A 19,519-nucleotide genomic window follows, 5' to 3' on the forward strand; every position below is an offset into this window, starting at 1 on the left:
CCAGGCCTGGAGGTGGGGCTCGTTGGCAGGCGCCTGGTGGCCGGGCCTACACCCATGGGGCCCAGCCGGGCACAGCCCGAAGAGGCAACGTGGGTCCCCCTTCCCATGGGCTCACCACCCATGAGAGGGACCAAAGGGGTCGGGTGCAATGTGAGCTGGGCGGCAGCCAAAGGCGGGGACCCTGGCGGTCCGATCCTCGGCTGCAGAAGCTAGCTCTTGGGACATGGAATCTCACCTCTCTGGCAGGGAAGGAGCCCGAGCTGGTGTGTGAGGCAGAGAATTTCCGACTGGATATAGTCGGACTTGCCTCCACACACAGCCTGGGTTCTGGTACCAGTTCTCTCGAGAGGGGTTGGACTCTCTTCCACTCTGGAGTTGCTCACGGTGAGAGGCGCAGAGCAGGTGTGGACATACTCATTGCCCCCCGGCTCAGTGCCTGTACATTGGGGTTCACACCGGTAGACGAGAGGGTTGCCTCCCTCCGCCTTCGGGTGGGTGGACGGGTCCTGACTGTTGTTTGTGCTTATGCACCAAACAGCAGCTCAGCATACCCACCCTTTTTGGAGTCCTTAGAGGGTGTGCTGGAGAGTACTCCTGCTGGGGACTCCCTTGTTCTGCTGGGGGACTTGAATGCTCACGTGGGCAATGACAGTGATACCTGGAGGGGCGTGATTGGGAGGAACGGCCCCCCCGATCAGAACCCGAGTGGTGTTTTGTTATTGGACTTCTGTGCTCGTCACGGATTGTCCATAACGAACACCTTGTTCAAACATAAGGGTGTCCACATGTGCACTTGGCACCAGGACACCCTAGGCCGCAGTTCGATGAACGACTTTGTAGTTGTATCATCGGATTTGCGGCCGCATGTTCTGGACACTCGGGTGAAGAGAGGGGCGGAGCTGTCAACTGATCACCACCTGGTGGTGAGTAGGCTCCGATGGTGGGGGAAGATGCCGGTCCGTCCTGGCAGACCCAAACGTATAGTGAGGGTTTGTTGGGAGCGTCTGGCGGAATCCCCTGTCAGAAGGAGTTTCAACTCCCACCTCCGACAGAGCTTTTCCCATGTTCCGGGGGAGACAGGGGACATTGAGCCCGAGTGGACCATGTTCCGTGCCTCTATTGTTGAGGCGGCCAATCTGAGTTGTGGCCGTAAGGTGGTTGGTGCCTGTCGTGGCGGCAATCCCCGTACTCGCTGGTGGACACCAGCAGTAAGGGATGCCGTCAAGCTGAAGAAGGAGTCCTATCGAGCCTTTATGGCCTGTGGGACCCCTGAGGCAGCTGACGGGTATCGACTGGCCAAGCGGACCGCAGCTTTGGTGGTCGCCGAGGCAAAAACCCGAGCGTGGGAAGAGTTCGGTGAGGCCATGGAAGCCGACTTCCGGACGGCTTCGAGGAAATTCTGGTCCACCATCCGACGTCTCAGGAGGGGGAAGCAGTGCACCACTAACACTGTGTACAGTGGGGATGGGGCGCTGCTGACTTCGACTCGGGACGTTGTGAACCGGTGGGCAGAGTACTTCGAAGACCTCCTCAACTCCACCAACACGTCTTCCTTGGAGGAAGCAGAGCCCGGGGACTCTGAGATGGGCTCTCCTATCTCTGTGGTTGAAGTCACCGATGTGGTTAAAAACCTCCTCGGTGGCAAGGCCCCAGGGGTGGATGAGATCCGCCCGGAGTTCCTCAAGGCTCTGGATGTTGTGGGGCTGTCCTGGTTGACACGCCTCTGCAACATCGCGTGGTCAACAGGGAGAGTGCCTCTGGATTGGCAGACCGGGGTGGTAGTCCCTCTTTTTAAAAGGGGGGACCGGAGGGGGTGTTCCAACTACAGATGGATCACACTCCTCAGCCTCCCTGGTAAGGTCTATTCAGGGGTGCTGGAGAGGAGGGTCCGTCTTCACACAAATCTTCAACAGATCCCTGGAGCTGTGTGAGGTCCCATCCTGCTTCAAACAGTCTACCATCATCCCAGTTCCCAAGAAATCGGCAACATCGGAACTGAACGACTACAGGCCTGTCGCCCTGACGTCTGTGGTCATGAAGTCCTTTGAACGCCTTGTGCTGAATCACCTAAAGAACGTCACTGGACCCCAGCTGGACCCTCTCCAGTTTGCCTACCGGGCAAACAGGTCTGTGGAAGACGCAGTCAACATAGGTCTGCACTACATCCTCGAGCACCTCGACAGCACAGGGACCTACGCAAGGATTCTGTTTGTGGATTTCAGCTCTGCGTTCAACACCATCATCCCGGAACTCCTCACCCCCAAACTACTCCACCTCGGTGTGTCCCCTACGATCTGCCAGTGGATCCTCAGCTTCCTGACGGGACGGACACAACAGGTGAGACTGGGAGCAACAACATCATCAATACGCACTACCAGCACTGGTGCCCCACAGGGATGTGTCCTCTCGCCTCTGCTCTTCTCTCTCTACACAAACGATTGCACCTCAACAGATCCAGCTGTCAAACTCATAAAGTTCGCAGACGACACCACGGTCATCGGTCTCATCAAAGACGGCGACGAGTCTGCGTACCGCCAACAAGTGGAGCAGCTGGAGCTTTGGTGCGGCCGACACAACCTCGGGCTGAACACGCTCAAAACTGTAGAGATGATCGTGGACTTCAGGAAACATTCTTCTCCTCAGTTGCCCCTCACACTATCCAACTGCCCTGTGTCAACCGTCGAGACCTTCAAGTTCCTGGGAATCACAGTCTCCCAGGACATGAAGTGGGAAGTCAACACCATCTCCATCCTGAAAAGGGCCCGGCAGCGGATGTACTTCCTGAGGCTGCTGAGGAAGCATGGCCTGCCACAGGAGGTGCTACGACAGTTCTACACTGCAGTCATCGAATCAATCCTGTGTTCTTCCATCACGGTTTGGTTTGGGGCCGCCACAAAAAAGGACAAAATCCGACTTCAACGGACAGTTAGGACGGCAGAAAAAATCGTTGGCACCGCCCTACCCACTCTTGAGGACTTGTACACTGCAAGAATCAAGACAAGGGCACGGAAAATCCTCCTGGATCCCCCGCACCCTGCCCACCACCTTTTTCAGCCACTCCCCTCAGGCAGACGCTACAGATCCATGCGCACAAAATCCAGTAGACACTTAAACAGCTTCTTCCCTCTAGCCATTAACTCCTTAAACAGTCACTGACAGTCACTCTTCTTGCACCACAAAATGGTACTTCAAAACTAGTGGTTACTCTAAAATGCTTCAATGATTTTGTTGTTTACGATGATACTAGTGCAGCGTGTTATACCGGAGACAAATTCCTTGTGTGTTCTACATACTTGGCCAATAAAGATGATTCTGATTCTGATTCTGAGGAAGTCGAGCCTCAGATTGAGGAGGAGCAGTGTGGTTTTCGTCACGGCCGTGGAACAGTGGACCAGCTCTACACCCTTAGCACGGTCCTTGAGGGTATGTGGGAATTCGCCCAACCAGTCTACATGTGTTTTGTGGACTTGGAGAAGGTGTTTGACCGTGTCCCTCGGGGAGTTCTGTGGGGGGGTGCTTCGTGATTATGGGGTACCGAACCCCCTGATACGGGCTGTTCGGTCACTATACCACCGATGTCAATTGGTTCGCATTGCCGGCAGTAAGTCGGAATCGTTTCCAGTGGGGGTAGGACTCCGCCAAGGCTGCCCTTTGTCGCCGATTCTGTTCATAACCTTTATGGACAGAATTTCTAGGCGCAGCCGAAGCGTTGAGGGGGTCCGTTTTGGGGGCATCAGTATTGCATCCCTGCTTTTTGCAGATGATGTGGTGCTGTTGGCTCCTTCAAACGGGGCTCTCCAACTCTCACTGGAGCGTTTCGCAGCCAAGTGTGAAGCGGTTGGGATGAAAATCAGCACCTCCAAATCTGAAACCATGGTCCTCAGTCGGAAAAGGGTGGAGTGCCCCCTCCGGGTCGGGGAGGAGATCTTACCCCAAGTGGAGGAGTTCAAGTATCTTGGGGTCTTGTTCACGAGTGGGGGTAGGAGGGAGCGGGAGATCGACAGGCGGATCGGTGCAGCGTCTGCTGTGATGCAGACGTTGTATCGGTCTGTCGTGGTGAAGAAGGAGCTGAGCCAAAGGGCGAAGCTCTCAATTTACCGGTCGATCTACGTCCCAACCCTCACCTATGGTCACGAGCTATGGGTCGTGACCGAAAGAACGAGATCCCGGATACAAGCGGCTGAAATGAGTTTTCTCCGCAGGGTGTCCGGGCTCTCCCTTAGAGATAAGGTGAGAAGCTCAGTCATCCGGGAGGGGCTCAGAGTCGAGCCGCTTCTCTTCCACATCGAGAGGAGCCAGATGAGGTGGCTTGGGCATCTGACTCGGATGCCTCCTGAGCGCCTCCCCGGTGAGGTGTTCCGGTCATGTCCCACTGGGAGGAGACCCCGAGGAAGACCCAGGACACGCTGGAGAGACTATGTCACCCAGCTTGCCTGGGAACGGCTCGGGATCCCCCGGGGAGAGCTGGAAGAAGTAGCTAGGGAGAGGGAAGTCTGGGCTTCCCTGCTAAAGCTGTTGCCCCCGCGACCTGGCCCCGGATAAGCGGTAGATGATGGATGGATGGATGGATGGTTGTTTTTCTTTTTCCCATGATGTCATCATTTTGACATCAAGACCTATTACGTAAGTGCCAATGTCGAGCCCAATCAACAGCATACAAAAACACTATACTTGGGCAACAAGAAAAACACGATTCTGGGAGAGGATCATTTCCCTCTGGGCAGCACTAAGGCCAGCCCTGTCATAAAATACACATCAGTGGGTTGACAAGTACACATCAAAGAAGACAATGCTGCACACTCTGACACACCCACCTAGACACAAAGCCTCCATACATGCTTGCACACTGGCCAAAGCCGCTAAGCTCGGCACTGTGGATCAGGCCCATGTTATGAGAGACAACTTTCCTTGCAGTTTCCCGTCATGTTTTATTGCTCTTCAAATATCTCGGTAAGGTGCATGATTGTGAACAACTAAGACTTCATGTGTGAGTTGCCTGGTGAGAAGCATATTACAGTACAAGCATGTACAATGGCATATCAAGACACGTACACATCTATGGTGTATCGAACGTAGTACACCTTCTGTAATTCCATTTAAAACGTTCCTTTTGAGACAAATGCTACCTCCAAACCCAGAAAAGTGGTGGCCCCCTTAGACCCCCGTTCACATAGACAGCTACTAACAATTCGTATATGTAAAGTTCAAGCCTTGAATGAAATTCCCTTAGGATTTTACTTTTTTTTTTTTTTTTACTTCATCCGGCTCACAGAAAGGAAATGATTCCACCTTTGTTTCTTTCAATGGAAAACTACTTCCTGATCAGTCTTAATTACCTTCGAATTAAAATCTGCAGCTCAACATCTGCTTCGAGAAACGGGGATGTAGGTGATTTTAATAATTGGATAGCTCAATCAGTAGTTCCTGCTTGGGGTAGGATGTATGCCTAGATAACAATATTAGAGGGTTGTAAAAATAGACAAGTCGTTTCAGATACACTGCTCGGGCTGGGGACCACTTATCTCAACAAACCAATTCGTAAAGACGGCATTTAACCTCAAGCTAACTACTACTTTGTAGGGAGAGTGACTACTACCCTCCTGATCAGTAGCTACAGCTCAACAGTATTACAAAAACATTGTGTGTTACAATGCATGAATAAGTCAGTGTACAAAACACATCAGAACAAAAAAGGATACAAAAAGCCAAAGGTACAGTTTAGTGGTCGGATGTGTTGGGAACAACATCGTGACTTCCAATGATGCCGTATTTGAGTATTTGAATGTACTATCTCTGACCACTTTTGCACATCTACAGTAAACCTGGTTGACTTCAAACTTGGGCTGTACCATCTTAACACCTGGGACAACAACAGGGATAAGTATTTTACATTTTCAACATACTATAGAAAAGCATGCCAGGTTAATTGAACACTCTAATTTGTCCCTAGTTGTGATGTGAGCGCGGATGCGCGTTTGTCTATGTGTGCCTTGCGTTTGGCTGGCAACCGTTTCAGGGTGTGGGCCTACTGCCCGAACATAGCTGGGATAGGCTGCAACAAGCCCGCGAACTTTGTGAGGATGAGCTGATTAGAAAATGGATGGATGGATAGATGGAAGTTTTTACCATGTTCAAAATCTCCTGCAGCTAGTCTGGAGATGTAAATGTGTTGTTTCACATGTGCATAGAATAATTTAACAGTCATGCAGTTGAACAATGTCAATGTTATTGGTGAAACACAAAATTAATTGGCAAAATTATTAGGAAAATAAAAGGGTAAGGTTATTCGGTGGTTAATAATAAAAAGAGGCACAATTCATTTCTTTTAAATGAGGTTGGAATTTAGAAAAGTACAAGGGTTTAAAGTTTCCCAAAATAAAAGTTGAAGTGAGGTTATCCTTGGTCAAACAAAAATTACTGCACTGCCATTGCCCTAGGGGCCACAGCTGGAATCAGGACGGCAGCCTCCACATCAGACTAAAAGAACTAATTCACGGCCAACATAATAATCACGGTCAATTCGCCATTACACGGCAGGCACATAATTCCTCACTCTGGCGAATGACCAATCAAAACCGTTCACGGCAAAATACCACTTGCAGGAGAGTCGCCAGTCACGGCAAAATAACCAATGCCTTTAGTAATACACTGACTAAAGATAGTTTGCTTCTGAGCAAACTAAACACACGAACACAGTGTCTATAATAAAATCCTGTAAGTAGTGCAAAATAAAGTGCGCTATTGAAATAAACAGTATGTACTGTTCGAGAGCAGTATAATCATTTCGAATAGGATTGAAAAATAGACTATTTGCTCGAGTATCTAACAAAACAAAGCTGTAAACAAAAAGGAAATTCCGTATCAGTTTCGGTGTAAACATTGCAACCATCTCCAAAAGCGGTGGACGCTTAACTACCACTTGGACGATGCATTGCCTCATGACGTCATTTGAAGTGTACCATTAATGCAGCGCAAAGAGTTATTTTGAGCCAGCAGACAATCACATGTATAGCATATGCTAGCTAGCGTAGTAGTCTTTTCGAGAAACCTTATTTCCCATGAAACTATTACGATGTTACTCACATAGGTAACTCTGTATCGTAGATCCCGTTTGTCTTTGTGGTTTGATTATCTACCTTCCTTATGGTGACGAACAATTTTAGTCTTCGTTGTATGTTTAAGCTTCCCTTGTACAAAAGCTCGCAGCAGTCATTACCGACAACCGGAGACACTGACGGCTCATCATGATTGGTTGCCAGGTCCCGAGTGATTTTTCCGCTTAGACATTTTCTCTCACCCCTGTTCAAATGTTCTGAAAAGGAGTTATAAATTAATACTTTGTCTTCATACTAATATAACATTTACTAATACAACATAACTTTTTCTTATATTCCCATCTTGACGGTATTCTAATCAACGCCTCATGTATGTGTCGGATTTTACCACAAGACTGTATTTTGTTGTGTCGGATCTGGCAACGCAAGGACCTCTCGTCTCGGTCATTTTAGCATGCTGTCCAGTAGTGGGCGCTGTTGCAAAGTGTAAGGTGCGGGTTTAGGATAGTTTACAGTACTGCAAATCATATTGTGAGATTGTGTTAATTTATTTTATAGATCGCATGGAGGTATTGTTCATTCATTAGAAAATTGTTTACGGCCTCGTATTTGGAAACAAATGCAGTTAATATCCACTTAACACCTGCGATTTTCCACCAGTCACAATAATGCATGGTGCACTACGGATAGAAAACAGAATGACGTGTATTAAGCAACAAGTGACGTTTAAGTTGATGTTTTTTAATTGACACATACGACTCATTGAGACAAATGAACAAAAAAGCTGATGGTTGAAGAATCAATAACTTATCATTGTACAGAATATCAAAAATGAATGGTTTTGGGTAAGTGCTGTCAACTTCATTTAGGGCATTGTCATTTATATCAAATCAGAATTACATGTGCATGGAAAACATGAAACTACTGTTGTGCCGACAGTTTGCAAAACAAAGGAATTTATTTAGTTATTCAATAAAGCAGCATACATGTCCTCAGGAACTTGATGCCGATAGCTAACTCAAGCTCTTCAAATTATATCTAGTTGTAAATTGTTATCTTCTCTGAGAAATCAATCTTGTAAAACATGAAAGACTTGTTTTCTGAGGGAGGTCTCCATGATGAGGTGCAGAATGCGCTAAATGAGGCACGAAACAGCTGCCTATGTGTGGACAGTGTATTCATATCGGTAACTAATAGCCTCAATTACTGTATTGTACAAGAGACCCCCGCCCCAAAAAATAAACAGAAGACTCAAAACACATTTCACAGGATAACACAACACAACTTGGTGTGCATAAGGAAAATGCAATTAACAACAGAATGAGAAAGCAAGAAAACTCTTGGAACCAAAGATTTACATAAACACTGAGGTAAGCTAAAATGGCTCAACTTAGTTCCAGTATTTGTTAAAAAGTTCACAACAGCCTTTCGAATTCTTTGTAGATCACAGCAACATTTTCATTGAAGAAAATTCCTCCTTTGGGAAACATTGGACAACAGCAAATCAATGGAATACCTTTACTTGTTAATTGGCAATAAATGTTAAATATTACAATTTTACTATTAGTAAAAATATAGACTTAAGTCTAACCCCATGCAGTGGGTGTCTTTGTTTTATTTTTATTTTTTTAAGCGGGTTTCTTGGTTTTGGTCTGACTTTAGATTCGACAGGTGCAACTTGCATGTTTTTTTTTCTCAGCAATGCTGTGACTAATAAAAGGACAACAAAATAAGTTAAATGGCCACATAACCTTGCGAACTGAAAGCCATTAAAAAAAAAGAAAGGAACGCAAATTTAAACTGTGAATCCACTGTTCGATGTAAGGCACTGACCAGGGCTGTGTGGATTCAGCTAGAATGGAGAAAAATAAAAATAAAATCACAGATTCACAATCTTTTGGAGCGTTAAAAATACTAGTACTAAACAGAGCAATTATGGCAAGATGAGATAAGCTTAGAAGAAAGACATGTCTTCATTTTAGCCTTTGGATGCTGCGCCGATGTTTATGCAAGTCTCCAATGGCCACTCTCCAGGACTAATAGCACGTAAATTCACAGCAATTGTCATCAATTATGAGGGTTTAAGGGCATGTTGACCCTTTTCCTAAGTAACATCATTACCCAGATCTCTGTTCAACAGATCCTCATGGAAGGTCATTTATTGCAGTGACCAACTGAATGAAGACTATCCACATTAATAAATAAATACGTCAAGACACACAAAATGACAGAACAAAGGAAAAGGAGTGCTGTATCATGTTCAAGATAAAGATGGACAGATGGTCTGAGAGATGACAATGATGTTGTAAAACCTCAGAGAACAAAAATGCTATGCAAAGTTTGTCCTTCCGGGTTCAGTGATTCTCATTTTGTATTTATTCTACAGTCTTGCTTGCAGCAGGTACTTTCTCAAAGTTTACTGGTTGACAAGGTTTTTGAACCATCCGTTTGTTCTCCGAGTCTCATTCTGGGGGCAGGAATAGCGACAGTATTTGGGCTTTTTCAGTCTCCCCAGTAAGTTAGGCCTCAGCCATTGTACTGCTGCTGATAGCGTCTGTTCAACTCACGCAGCTCCTTTTCCCGAACGCGGCGAGCTTTGTTGGATTTGGTCGAGCGACTGGAGCGTGTGGACTGGGCCGACTTGGTGCTGTGGCAACGAGATGACGCCCGCTTCAGCAGGTTCTGAGATATACAGCGTTGGAGGTTTTTCATGGAGGAGGCAGCAGCCATGCTGACGATCCAGGGGTGCTTGAGAGCTTGGCCGGCACTCAGTCGCGCACTCGGATCCACCGTCAGGATCCGCTCGACAAAGTCTTTGGCAAGGTTTGACACACTGGGCCACGGCTGGGGAAACAAGACAGGCGCAATGAGCTTAATTGAAATGGAAGTATAACTCAACTAACAGCAACAAATATACACTGAGGACATTTATGAGTGTGGCATGACAGAAAAGTGGCTGCAGAACAGCTCAGTGGCTAGCACATCCCCTCCTAGTTCTAAGGTTGTGGCTTTGAATCCAGGCTCTAAACTCGCGGTGCTTCCATGGATTTTCTCCAGCTGCTCCAGTTTCTTCCAACATTCCAAAAAGATGTTTCTTAGGTTAGCGGAGTACGGTAAAATTGTCCATAGGTGTAAATAGTAGTTTGTCAATATGTGGCCTGTGACTGGTTGGTGACCAGGTCAGGGTGTACCCCAATTCTCACCCAAAGTCAGCTAGGATAGGCTCGAGCTCATCCGTGATTCAAGTAAGGATAAGCACTGTAGAAAGTGGGTGGAGAGATGAAATTAAGTTTTGGGTATTCATTGTATCACTGTACATCTATGTTCAGTATGTCTTACCATTCTGCTGTTTTCCAGATGTCTGATAAAATGCACGGTAACATAATTTGAAGGATCCCAATGGCATCCGTCAATTTCACACCATAAATGACAGCTGTCACTGTGAAATTTTGCAAGAGAACCGGAAAAGGTTCCAAGATTATATGGAACTTTGAAGCTTTAGCTGGGAGCACTTTGTGTGATTACACATTATACTGTGCATAGTGCCTGGCCAAGTTTTGGACACATTTGCTCATATTCTTAATCTGTGTGTTCAAATTTGCAGGAGGAAAATTGGGAATAAATAAAAAAACAATACACCTACACTATATTACCACATAAATTTGTGTCAAAGACAACTACAATGTAAGCCACAGCCTATCATTTCAAGTTTCTTATGCTTCCATTATAAAGTTGGATAAAAGTAGAATTCGTCTTTTTTCACTACCTAGTGGGGAGTTGCTGATTTACAATTTAAGGAAAAAAAGATGTCATCAAAAAAAAAGGCTAATCTGTTCTGAACTAATTTTTAAAAAATCACCAATTATTATTTATTTATTATTATGTTATATTGTCAATTGACCGATGCACGCAAGAAGTCTTAATTTTCATCACTTTTTTCCCAAAATATTATTTCAAATTTGACAGTGCAGAAAATGCACAAACATAAATTATGATTCAGTTACGGTGTGGTCAATAGCAAAAATTGAGGCAAACAGGTTAATCGTTTTCCAAAGTAAAGTTGTTAAACCACAAACCCTTTGAACATCTAAACTGAAGATTGAATATACAGTGATCCCTCGCTACTTTGTGGTTCGTTTATCGCGGGTTCAGGGCATCGCAGATTTTTTCAAACATTAAAAAAAATATATATACTGTATATCCATCCATCCATCCATTTTCTGAACCGCTTAATCCTCACTAGGGTCGCGCGGGGGGTGCTGGAGCCTATCCCAGCCGTCTTCGGGCAGTAGGTGGGGGACACCCTGGATCAGTTGCCAGCCAATCGCAGGGCACACAGAGACGAACAACCATCCACGCTCACAATCACACCTAGGGACAATTTAGAGCATCCAATAAGCCTGCCATGCATGTTTTTGGAATGTGGGAGGAAACCGGAGCACCCGGAGAAAACCCACGCAGGCCCGGGGAGAACATGCAAACTCCACACAGGGAGGCCGCAGCTGGAATCGAACCCGGTACCTCTGCACTGTGAAGTGAAAAAAAAAAAATAATATATATACTGTATATATATATATATATATATATATATATATATATATATATATATTTTTTTTTTAACCTGTTTATGTTAATTGGACGCTACTTCGCGGATTTTCCTTTATCGCGGGTGGTTTTGGTCCCCATTAACCCTGATAAACGAGGGATTACTGTAGTTGACTTTTCTTTTGGCTGCAGACACCAGTTTGAGCCAGGTGGCTCGTTCCGAGGTATGCCAACACGTCTGCCATACTGGTTAGCCATCATATTGACTATAATATTTGATCTGGAGACGGAACTGATTTGACCTGTCAGGCACTTTCATCTTTAATCCAATCTGCACTGCACTCATCCCCACAAAATTCACATTGTGGTTCTCATTAACAACTGCAAAACCTCTGGCCTATCATTCGTGCAGGAAAGGCTGCATGTAGGACAAGCGTCAACTTGGAGTGTGCCTTTGCAGAGCTCACTGACAACATAAAATCAACATTTAAAAACTGAATAATTACCGGTAAACCAAACACTCAATAAAAATGTGTAGTATGCATACACACTGTAAATCAGGAAATTTTACAAAATATAAATGTGTACTCAAGGCCACACTTTTGGGAAAAACTACAAGAATAATGCAATATGGGCAATGTTATTTTAAGGGGGGGGTTTGTTTTTACTAGAATAAATTTGTAATGTTGAGAGGAAAACCTGAGTTACTCTGTAGTATCACAAACAAGCATAAAGTACCCACATTAAAACATCAAGGGAATGAGCAGTTAAACGAGATTGTGCAAACGTGTGTATCTGCTCCGAAGACCACACAGACTGAATTCACATCTTTCGTTTGGTTGGGTATAGTTCATCATTAACCCAGTGTTTTACAAAATATTTACACATACACACAGACAGACTGAAACAATATCAACTTGTGAACTGAGTCACCCTCAGATACCAGAAGGAAATGTGTCTACATTGAGCCATGTTACGATTTCTGCCAAACATAGTGTAATGATTTCTCCCCCACCTCCAAATATTGAAACATTGGTTAGTGACTCCTCACCTCTCCAGAGAAGCTGTACTTTCCCTTGAGGATTTGCCGGTATAGCCTCATACGGTTGTCATCTTCAAAGGGCATGGTTCCACTCAGCAGGATGTATGAGATCACACCCAACGCCCACATGTCGACAGCATTCGTGTAGGGCTTCCTCACCAGGATCTCAGGAGCTATGTACTCAGGTGTGCCGCAGGTGGTCTTCATCAGACACTCGTCTCCCTTCTTCCTGCTATTGGCCAAACCAAAGTCGGTGATGATGATCTTCGAGTCGGCGCCGGGGTGGTAGTACAGCAGGTTTTCGGGTTTCAGGTCTCGGTGCGTGATCCCCAAAGTGTGGAGATATTTGACACCATCCAGCACCATCTGCAGTACCCGGGTGGCATCTCGCTCCGTAAAGGAGCCGCGAGCAATGATGCGGTCGAACAGTTCTCCTCCGGTGGCCAGCTCCATCACCATGTAAACGCGCTCGGCCGTCTCAAAGACCTCCATGAGCTGGATTATATTGGTGTGGCGAACCCTTCGAAGAACGCACAGTTCGGACTCGCAGACCTCCCTTCCTTCCCTGTACCGGGTCTCAATCATCTTTATGGCGTATGGCTGCCGAGTGCTCTTGTGCTCCACACGGACAACCCGGCTAAAACTCCCCCGACCTATTAAAGCTTTGATGTCGTACTTGGCTGTGACTCGTGGGTCAAACTTGGCTCGATATTTGGCCACCTTTTTCCGTTGAGGGTCTGACACCTCAGATGGGTTCTTAGGAGTTTGGGTGGAAGCGACAGGAGTGGAAGCCTGTGCCTGAGAAAGAGATGGGAGGGTGGAGCCTGCCTTGTCGCCAACCCCACCACCAGCCTCGCCAATCTTGCTGGCCGTACCATCTCCTCGAATGAAGTGCTTATAGATGTCTGTTTGACAGGGTGGATCCACCTGGAAGAAAATATATAGATGAAGACAGTCCCATGTTAATCAAGCACAACCATACAGTAAAAATGAGGGGGGATGGAAATCATCAAATCATCTCAGTCATGAGTCATTATTTAGGTAAGGACCCCTTTTAGTAAATGACATTAACATGCTGTGACCTAACAGAATCAACATATATGCAGTTTTCCAGCACGCATTCGCTTGCTAAGGTACTGTAAATTAATTTCATCTAATAATTTAACACATCTAACACATGCTGTTGTTCAAGATGGAGTATTCTGCAGTGAACACTCATGTAGTCGCAAATCCACAGACTTTTGCGGGGAAGAACTTGTGTTCTGTTATTTGCTGAAAACTCATCCATTTGCCATTTTGTGCTCAGGCCAAAGCCATCTCATATCAATATTATTTACACAAAAATTATGTTAAAGTCAATTGAGGAGCTTCATGCGCTGCCATTTTATGGCATCTTGGTACCAAGCAAGTTAGCAGGAGGGCTCGAGCCATATCCCGAATAGCAGGGTCATCGGGGCCAAACCCTGCTGCAAATGTCAAAAATCCACAAGTCGTAATAATAGTATTAATGTCCTCCTGAAAAGGTCTGCACTTGCTGATTGATGGCACAAGATGGCAAAAAAAGCACTTCCTTTGTCTAAATGATATTCGGAAACTTAAACAATGCCTTGGCACCAAGATGTTACACGTAGGCAGCCAAGCACTACTTTTGTCAAAATGAACCTCCTAAACTCACACTGACATAGATCAGAGTTCCCACTCTTCCACTTGCTCTTTATTCACTGACCTTTTAAGGACTTTTGAGGGGTAATTTTGCCATTTTTAAGGACTTCTCTCCATTCAGCAGGGGATTCACAGTGGATATAATGAACAGAAAGCCACATATCCCTGAGCTGGTGTGCATATGATTGCTGCCAAATGAAAGGGCAACGGCGGGGTTTGAGGGGAAGGGTGCCAGGCGCATTTTCCGACAAAACTATTAATTGGAACGGTGGGGAAAATGAAACACACAAATGAAATGATCACCACTGGTTAATTTTTAAGGCTTTTTATTGATTTTAGAAGCTTTCCCTGAAAATTAAGGAGAATTAAGAACATAATTTTACAACTTCTTTTTTTATGGGTTTTTATTAACTAGAAGGACCCGTGGGAACCTTGTTTCCTTGGCACCAAAATGCCACAGGATGGTACCAGCATAGTACTTGTATTCATTTTTGGCTTGAGCAATAAATCAAATGGGTGAGGATTCCACTGAATACCAGAGTCTAGATCCCCCTCCGATCCCTCAAAATGCAGGGATAGGTGAAACTCAAGGCCGACCCGGGAATATGCTGATGTTTACTGTAACGTGCATAATATAGTGCATCACCCTCATCTGCCCTTGTTACATGTGATATGACTAATAAAACTCCCACACTAGTTTCGTTTGTGTGTTTTTATGAGACTGTGTTAGACTGAAGTTATAATGGATAACCATTTAATAATTCATCAAAGTCTGAAAGCTTCCATTTATGTCAGTTTAAATATCATCACACTGTCACAGGCAATTTGAGCTCCGACAATTGCAATGCAGTCCATAATAATGGTTTATTAATCCGTCCTCATTGCTCACAATTGAATTTCAGCATGGTTAACAATGGTGATAATGAACTTCATTTTTATTCCACTATTGGTGCTGCAGATGTGACCATACGGTTACAAAAACAAATTAACTTCAGAACACTGTCAGCACTGCACCATGTAATGAAAGCCAATAACAATTTTACCTCTACAAAAACAATAATTATGGACAAGATTGATAATCAAATTATGGTACTGATCTTGTGTAGCGCATTATGGGGAATTAATCCCTAATAACAATAATTATGTTTTAGAGAGGGCGGCCCGGTAGTCCAGTGGTTAGCACGTCGGCTTCACAGTGCAGAGGTACCGGGTTCGATTCCAGCTCCGGCCTCCCTGTGTGGAGTTTGCATGTTCTCCCCGGGCCTGCGTGGGTTTTCTCCGGGTGCTCCGGTTTCCTCCCACATTCCAAAAACATGCGTGGCAGGTTGATTGAACACTCTAAATTGTCCCTAGGTGTGAGTGTGAGCGTGGATGGTTGTTCGTCTCTGTGTGCCCTGCGATTGGCTGGCAACCGATTCAGGGTGTCCCCCGCCTACTGCCCGGAGACGGCTGGGATAGGCTCCAGCACCCCCCGCGACCCTAGTGAGGATCAAGCGGTTAGGAATATGAATGAATGAATGAATGAATGAATGTTTTAGAGAAACTGAGGCAACATGGAGCGTACTACTGGATTAATCAAGCAAACGTGCTGTTCACTCAATTATTCATTCATCTTCCTAACCGCTTGATCCTCACTAGGGTCGCGGGGCGTGCTGGAGCCTATCCCAGCCGTCTCCGGGTAGTAGGCGGGGGACACCCTGAATCGGTTGCCAGCCAATCGCAGGGCACACAGAAACAAACAACCATTCGCACTCACACTCACACCTAGGGACAATTTAGAGTGTTCAATCAGCCTGCCATGCATATTTTTGGAATGTGGGAGGAAACCGGAGCACCCGGAGAAAACCCACGCAGGCCCGGGGAGAACATGCAAACTCCACACAGGGAGGCCGGAGCTGGAATCGAACCCGGTACCTCTGCACTGTGAAGCCCACGTGCTAACCACTGGACTACCGGGCCGCCTTCACTCAATTACTTTGTATCATTATGAATACTGTAGTGTAGTATAGTACACTGTATATATTGTTTGTGTGCAAAGATTACAAACTCAAAGTAAATTTGCAATGTACTTACACAACAAGAAAACAATTAAACTTGGACAACACAAAATCACAACCTGTATATCCACCCCGCACAAACAAACAAACACACACACACACACACACACTTATTCTCCATGCTGGCATGAAAGCAGGAACTGAGAATATTCAGATATACTGTAGGTTCTCGATCCTCCCAAAACGTTAAAAATAACGTACACAATTTCCCCATAGTCAACCAACGAAATGTGGTCAAAAGTCACTCTGAATAACAATGCTAACTCGTTATTATTAACAGTATTTATTGTGGCCATTTTTTTAGTCGCGTCATCAATAAAATTAACATCTCAGAGGCACTTCTCATTTCAATGCAATGCAGTTCCACATGAGTGCAGAATAAAACTAATGAATAGTCAATGTGTGTTGTAATTTTCTGACAGTTTTAAGGAAAAGTTGTGTCCATTTATTACTGGTTGTGGAGCTGTACCTAATTGAGTGTCTGGTGAGTGTGGTTTAAACAATGTGTTTTACTGACCTTTTTGACCAGGTCCAACTGAACGTCCCCTGGAGGCTCAGGGAGGACCTTACTGTTCCTGCACCCCATCACATAACTCGGGGACTCAGCCCAGCCAGCCACGCAGGCCACCAAGAGCCCTGCTTCATCACAGCATCAGCCGACTCTGCGTCGTCCAAGCTGCTTCCCGACTCATACAGAGGGATCATGAATCGAGTTGGAGTCCCAATCAGCTGGCATCAGCAGTCTGATCTGATCTTGAATGCATCAGATCCATCCACTAATGCAAAACGTCCACAATATCATTCCTGCAATATCACAAACATGTTGGTCTCCCCCCTCCAGGTAATATCTTATCAATTCATGTCACAATCAACCACTTTTGTTGAAATACTTGCACCCAGTCATTGTCCCCAAAGACTATATCTGAAGTCTACAACAGACAACCGAATTGTTTGAGCATGTCAGATCAAATTGTGTGGGTTAGCAGGGAAGCTTGGGACACAAAATCCACTGACAATAGGAGGGATCAACGCCCTGCAGGATCCAAAATTAAACTTGAGAGGAGTTGCCTTTTGGGCAAGTGCAAACTTCGGTGAGAGTTCCCACTGAAAGTATGCATTACTTTACTCCATCGGAAGAGGGTGCAAGGTCAAAATCAGTATCTTCAAAGGCAAACCTGTAGAAGTGAAGATGGACACAATACTCTTATCAACATCACCAAACATAATTGTATCAGTTCTATGACATTCAGCATCCATCCGTTTATGCAGTGCTAAAATTCGAATTAGTTGTAATGTAAAGACAATAAAACACCGCAATATTTTCCTAATGTCAAACCATTGGGCAGAACATGATTGCGGAATAATTTGCTTTGCGTTTCTCTATAAAAACGTTCAAATGTATGCGATACTACTCGGAGAGCTACATGCAAATACTGTACTTATTATAATGGCATTATGGCGTGGATTACATCCTACAAATTGAGACGACATTATCTACAAACGTTGTCATGAGTACTTGAGTGAGAAGAAGTCCACAAGTTAGTTTAAACTGGGCAGTCCGGCCCTTCTGATGCTCAAATTCCAAGCATACATTAAAACGCAACATTTCAATCAACTTGGTGAGTGTAACGTGTCCCGTTCAGGCATCCCACACACTACGTCGGCGTCACATGAAAAACAAAAGTTGAATTCTCACTTTAATCGTGCTGAATAGCGATGGCGAAGTTGAGCAGGCTAACTAGCATGCTAGCAGCAGGGCAGGACTCCCAAATTTGCCAAATCCAGCCTCCTCATCCCACTATCACTCAGCTGGCCTCTCCATTTTCAACTTGGGATTTTTTAAAATTCTATCCTCAAAATGAAAGCGTCAAAACTCCTCAACACTGTCAGAACAACGGTCTGACTGAAATCCGCGTTTGACAGCGTCCTTCGTATACGTTGTCAAGTTTAAAGTTATCATTAGACTTTGCAAACTTTCCTCGTCGGATGTTTTTCAGGTCGGTGTTTGTCGGGCAGGACCACCTTCTTTTAGCCAGGATAGGCACAAACGCACTCAATCAAACTTTCCGCTTTATATTTTCAAATTAAAATATTTTCGGACGACGTCGTCGCCAAGACCAGATGTGGCACACTCTCACTACAGGGACAATTACGACGTGTGCATAATAATAATAATAATAATAATACATTTTATTTATAAGCGCCTTTCAACGATGTGGCAGACGCAAAAGTACTGATTCAACTCTTCTACCGAAATAAAAAGCAAATGTACAGAATATTAAATCTATTCAAACACGAAAGTCAAAAGTTAAAAAAAAAAGTATTTTTGTCAAACTCAATCCGTCAATCAAATTCTGGACTCCAACTGAATGAACATTTCTGCAGTGACTGCTTTTTTCTTCTTCTTTTTTTTACAGTATGTGTCATAATCTGTTGATACATTTAAGATAAGATAAGATATCCTTTATTTGTAAAAGAACTTGATGAGTACAGATCTCTGTTTTTTTAAATTTAAGGAGTCAAACAGGTCAAGTACAGATACTTGAAAATTGTCTTTAGGCAAGGCAAGACAAGGCAAGTTTATTTGTGGAGTACATATTATGTCTAAGACAATTCAAAGTGCTTTACATAAAACATTAAAAGCATCACGAAAGAGAATCAAAAAGACATTATCCATCCATTCATTTTCTGATCTGCTTCTCCTCGCAAGGGTTGCGGGGCGTGCCGGAGCCTATGCCAGCTGTTTTGGGCAGTAGGCAGGGTACCAAAAAGACGTTACAAAAATCTTAGTAAATCAACTAAAGTAATTTCATTAAAAACCAATCACCAGTCAAGATAAATTAAAAGATAATGTGCAAAAAGGGATGAAAACAAGATAATAAAGGATAGGTTCATAAGAATAAGTTAAGTACAGTAACAAAGTATTGTAATTGTTGCGCCCATTTTTTAAACAATAAATACAAATGGCTACAATAACCCTCATATTAGAATTTTTAGAACATTTTGTTTTATTTATTCCTGTCGTCTCATCCAGTTGTAAATCTCTACTTGTATCCTCATGCATTTCATCCTGTTCAGTTGACCATCACCTCTACCTGACTCCAGCTTGCTGGAAAGCAATAAATCCGTACTTGTATATTAAAAGTGACACTCCAATA

The 19,519-nt window shown here is 44.7% G+C and overlaps 2 protein-coding genes across 2 annotated transcripts in view; both read right to left on the minus strand.

The window, feature by feature from the left end:
• mbtps1 (membrane-bound transcription factor peptidase, site 1) overlaps positions 1-7,253 on the minus strand; it is a 45,835-nt gene extending 38,582 nt beyond the window's left edge. Inside the window, exon 1 of the mRNA XM_052060826.1 lies at positions 7,084-7,253. The gene's annotated coding sequence lies outside the window, so the exon portion shown is untranslated. The remainder of the gene's footprint in view (positions 1-7,083) is intronic.
• Positions 7,254-7,840: 587 nt separating this feature from the next.
• Positions 7,841-18,476, minus strand: pskh1 (protein serine kinase H1). The gene is made up of 4 exons (XM_052060940.1): positions 18,058-18,476; positions 16,879-17,536; positions 12,652-13,569; positions 7,841-9,899 (listed from the first exon to the last, which is right to left on the minus strand). The coding sequence occupies exons 2-4, from the start codon at positions 16,945-16,947 to the stop codon at positions 9,582-9,584; spliced, it is 1,305 nt and encodes a 434-aa protein (XP_051916900.1). The 5' UTR covers positions 16,948-17,536; positions 18,058-18,476; the 3' UTR covers positions 7,841-9,581.
• Positions 18,477-19,519: the final 1,043 nt, after the last annotated feature.

The sequence above is a fragment of the Hippocampus zosterae genome, chromosome 3, assembly GCF_025434085.1.
Source record: "Hippocampus zosterae strain Florida chromosome 3, ASM2543408v3, whole genome shotgun sequence".
Lineage (NCBI taxonomy): Eukaryota > Metazoa > Chordata > Actinopteri > Syngnathiformes > Syngnathidae > Hippocampus > Hippocampus zosterae.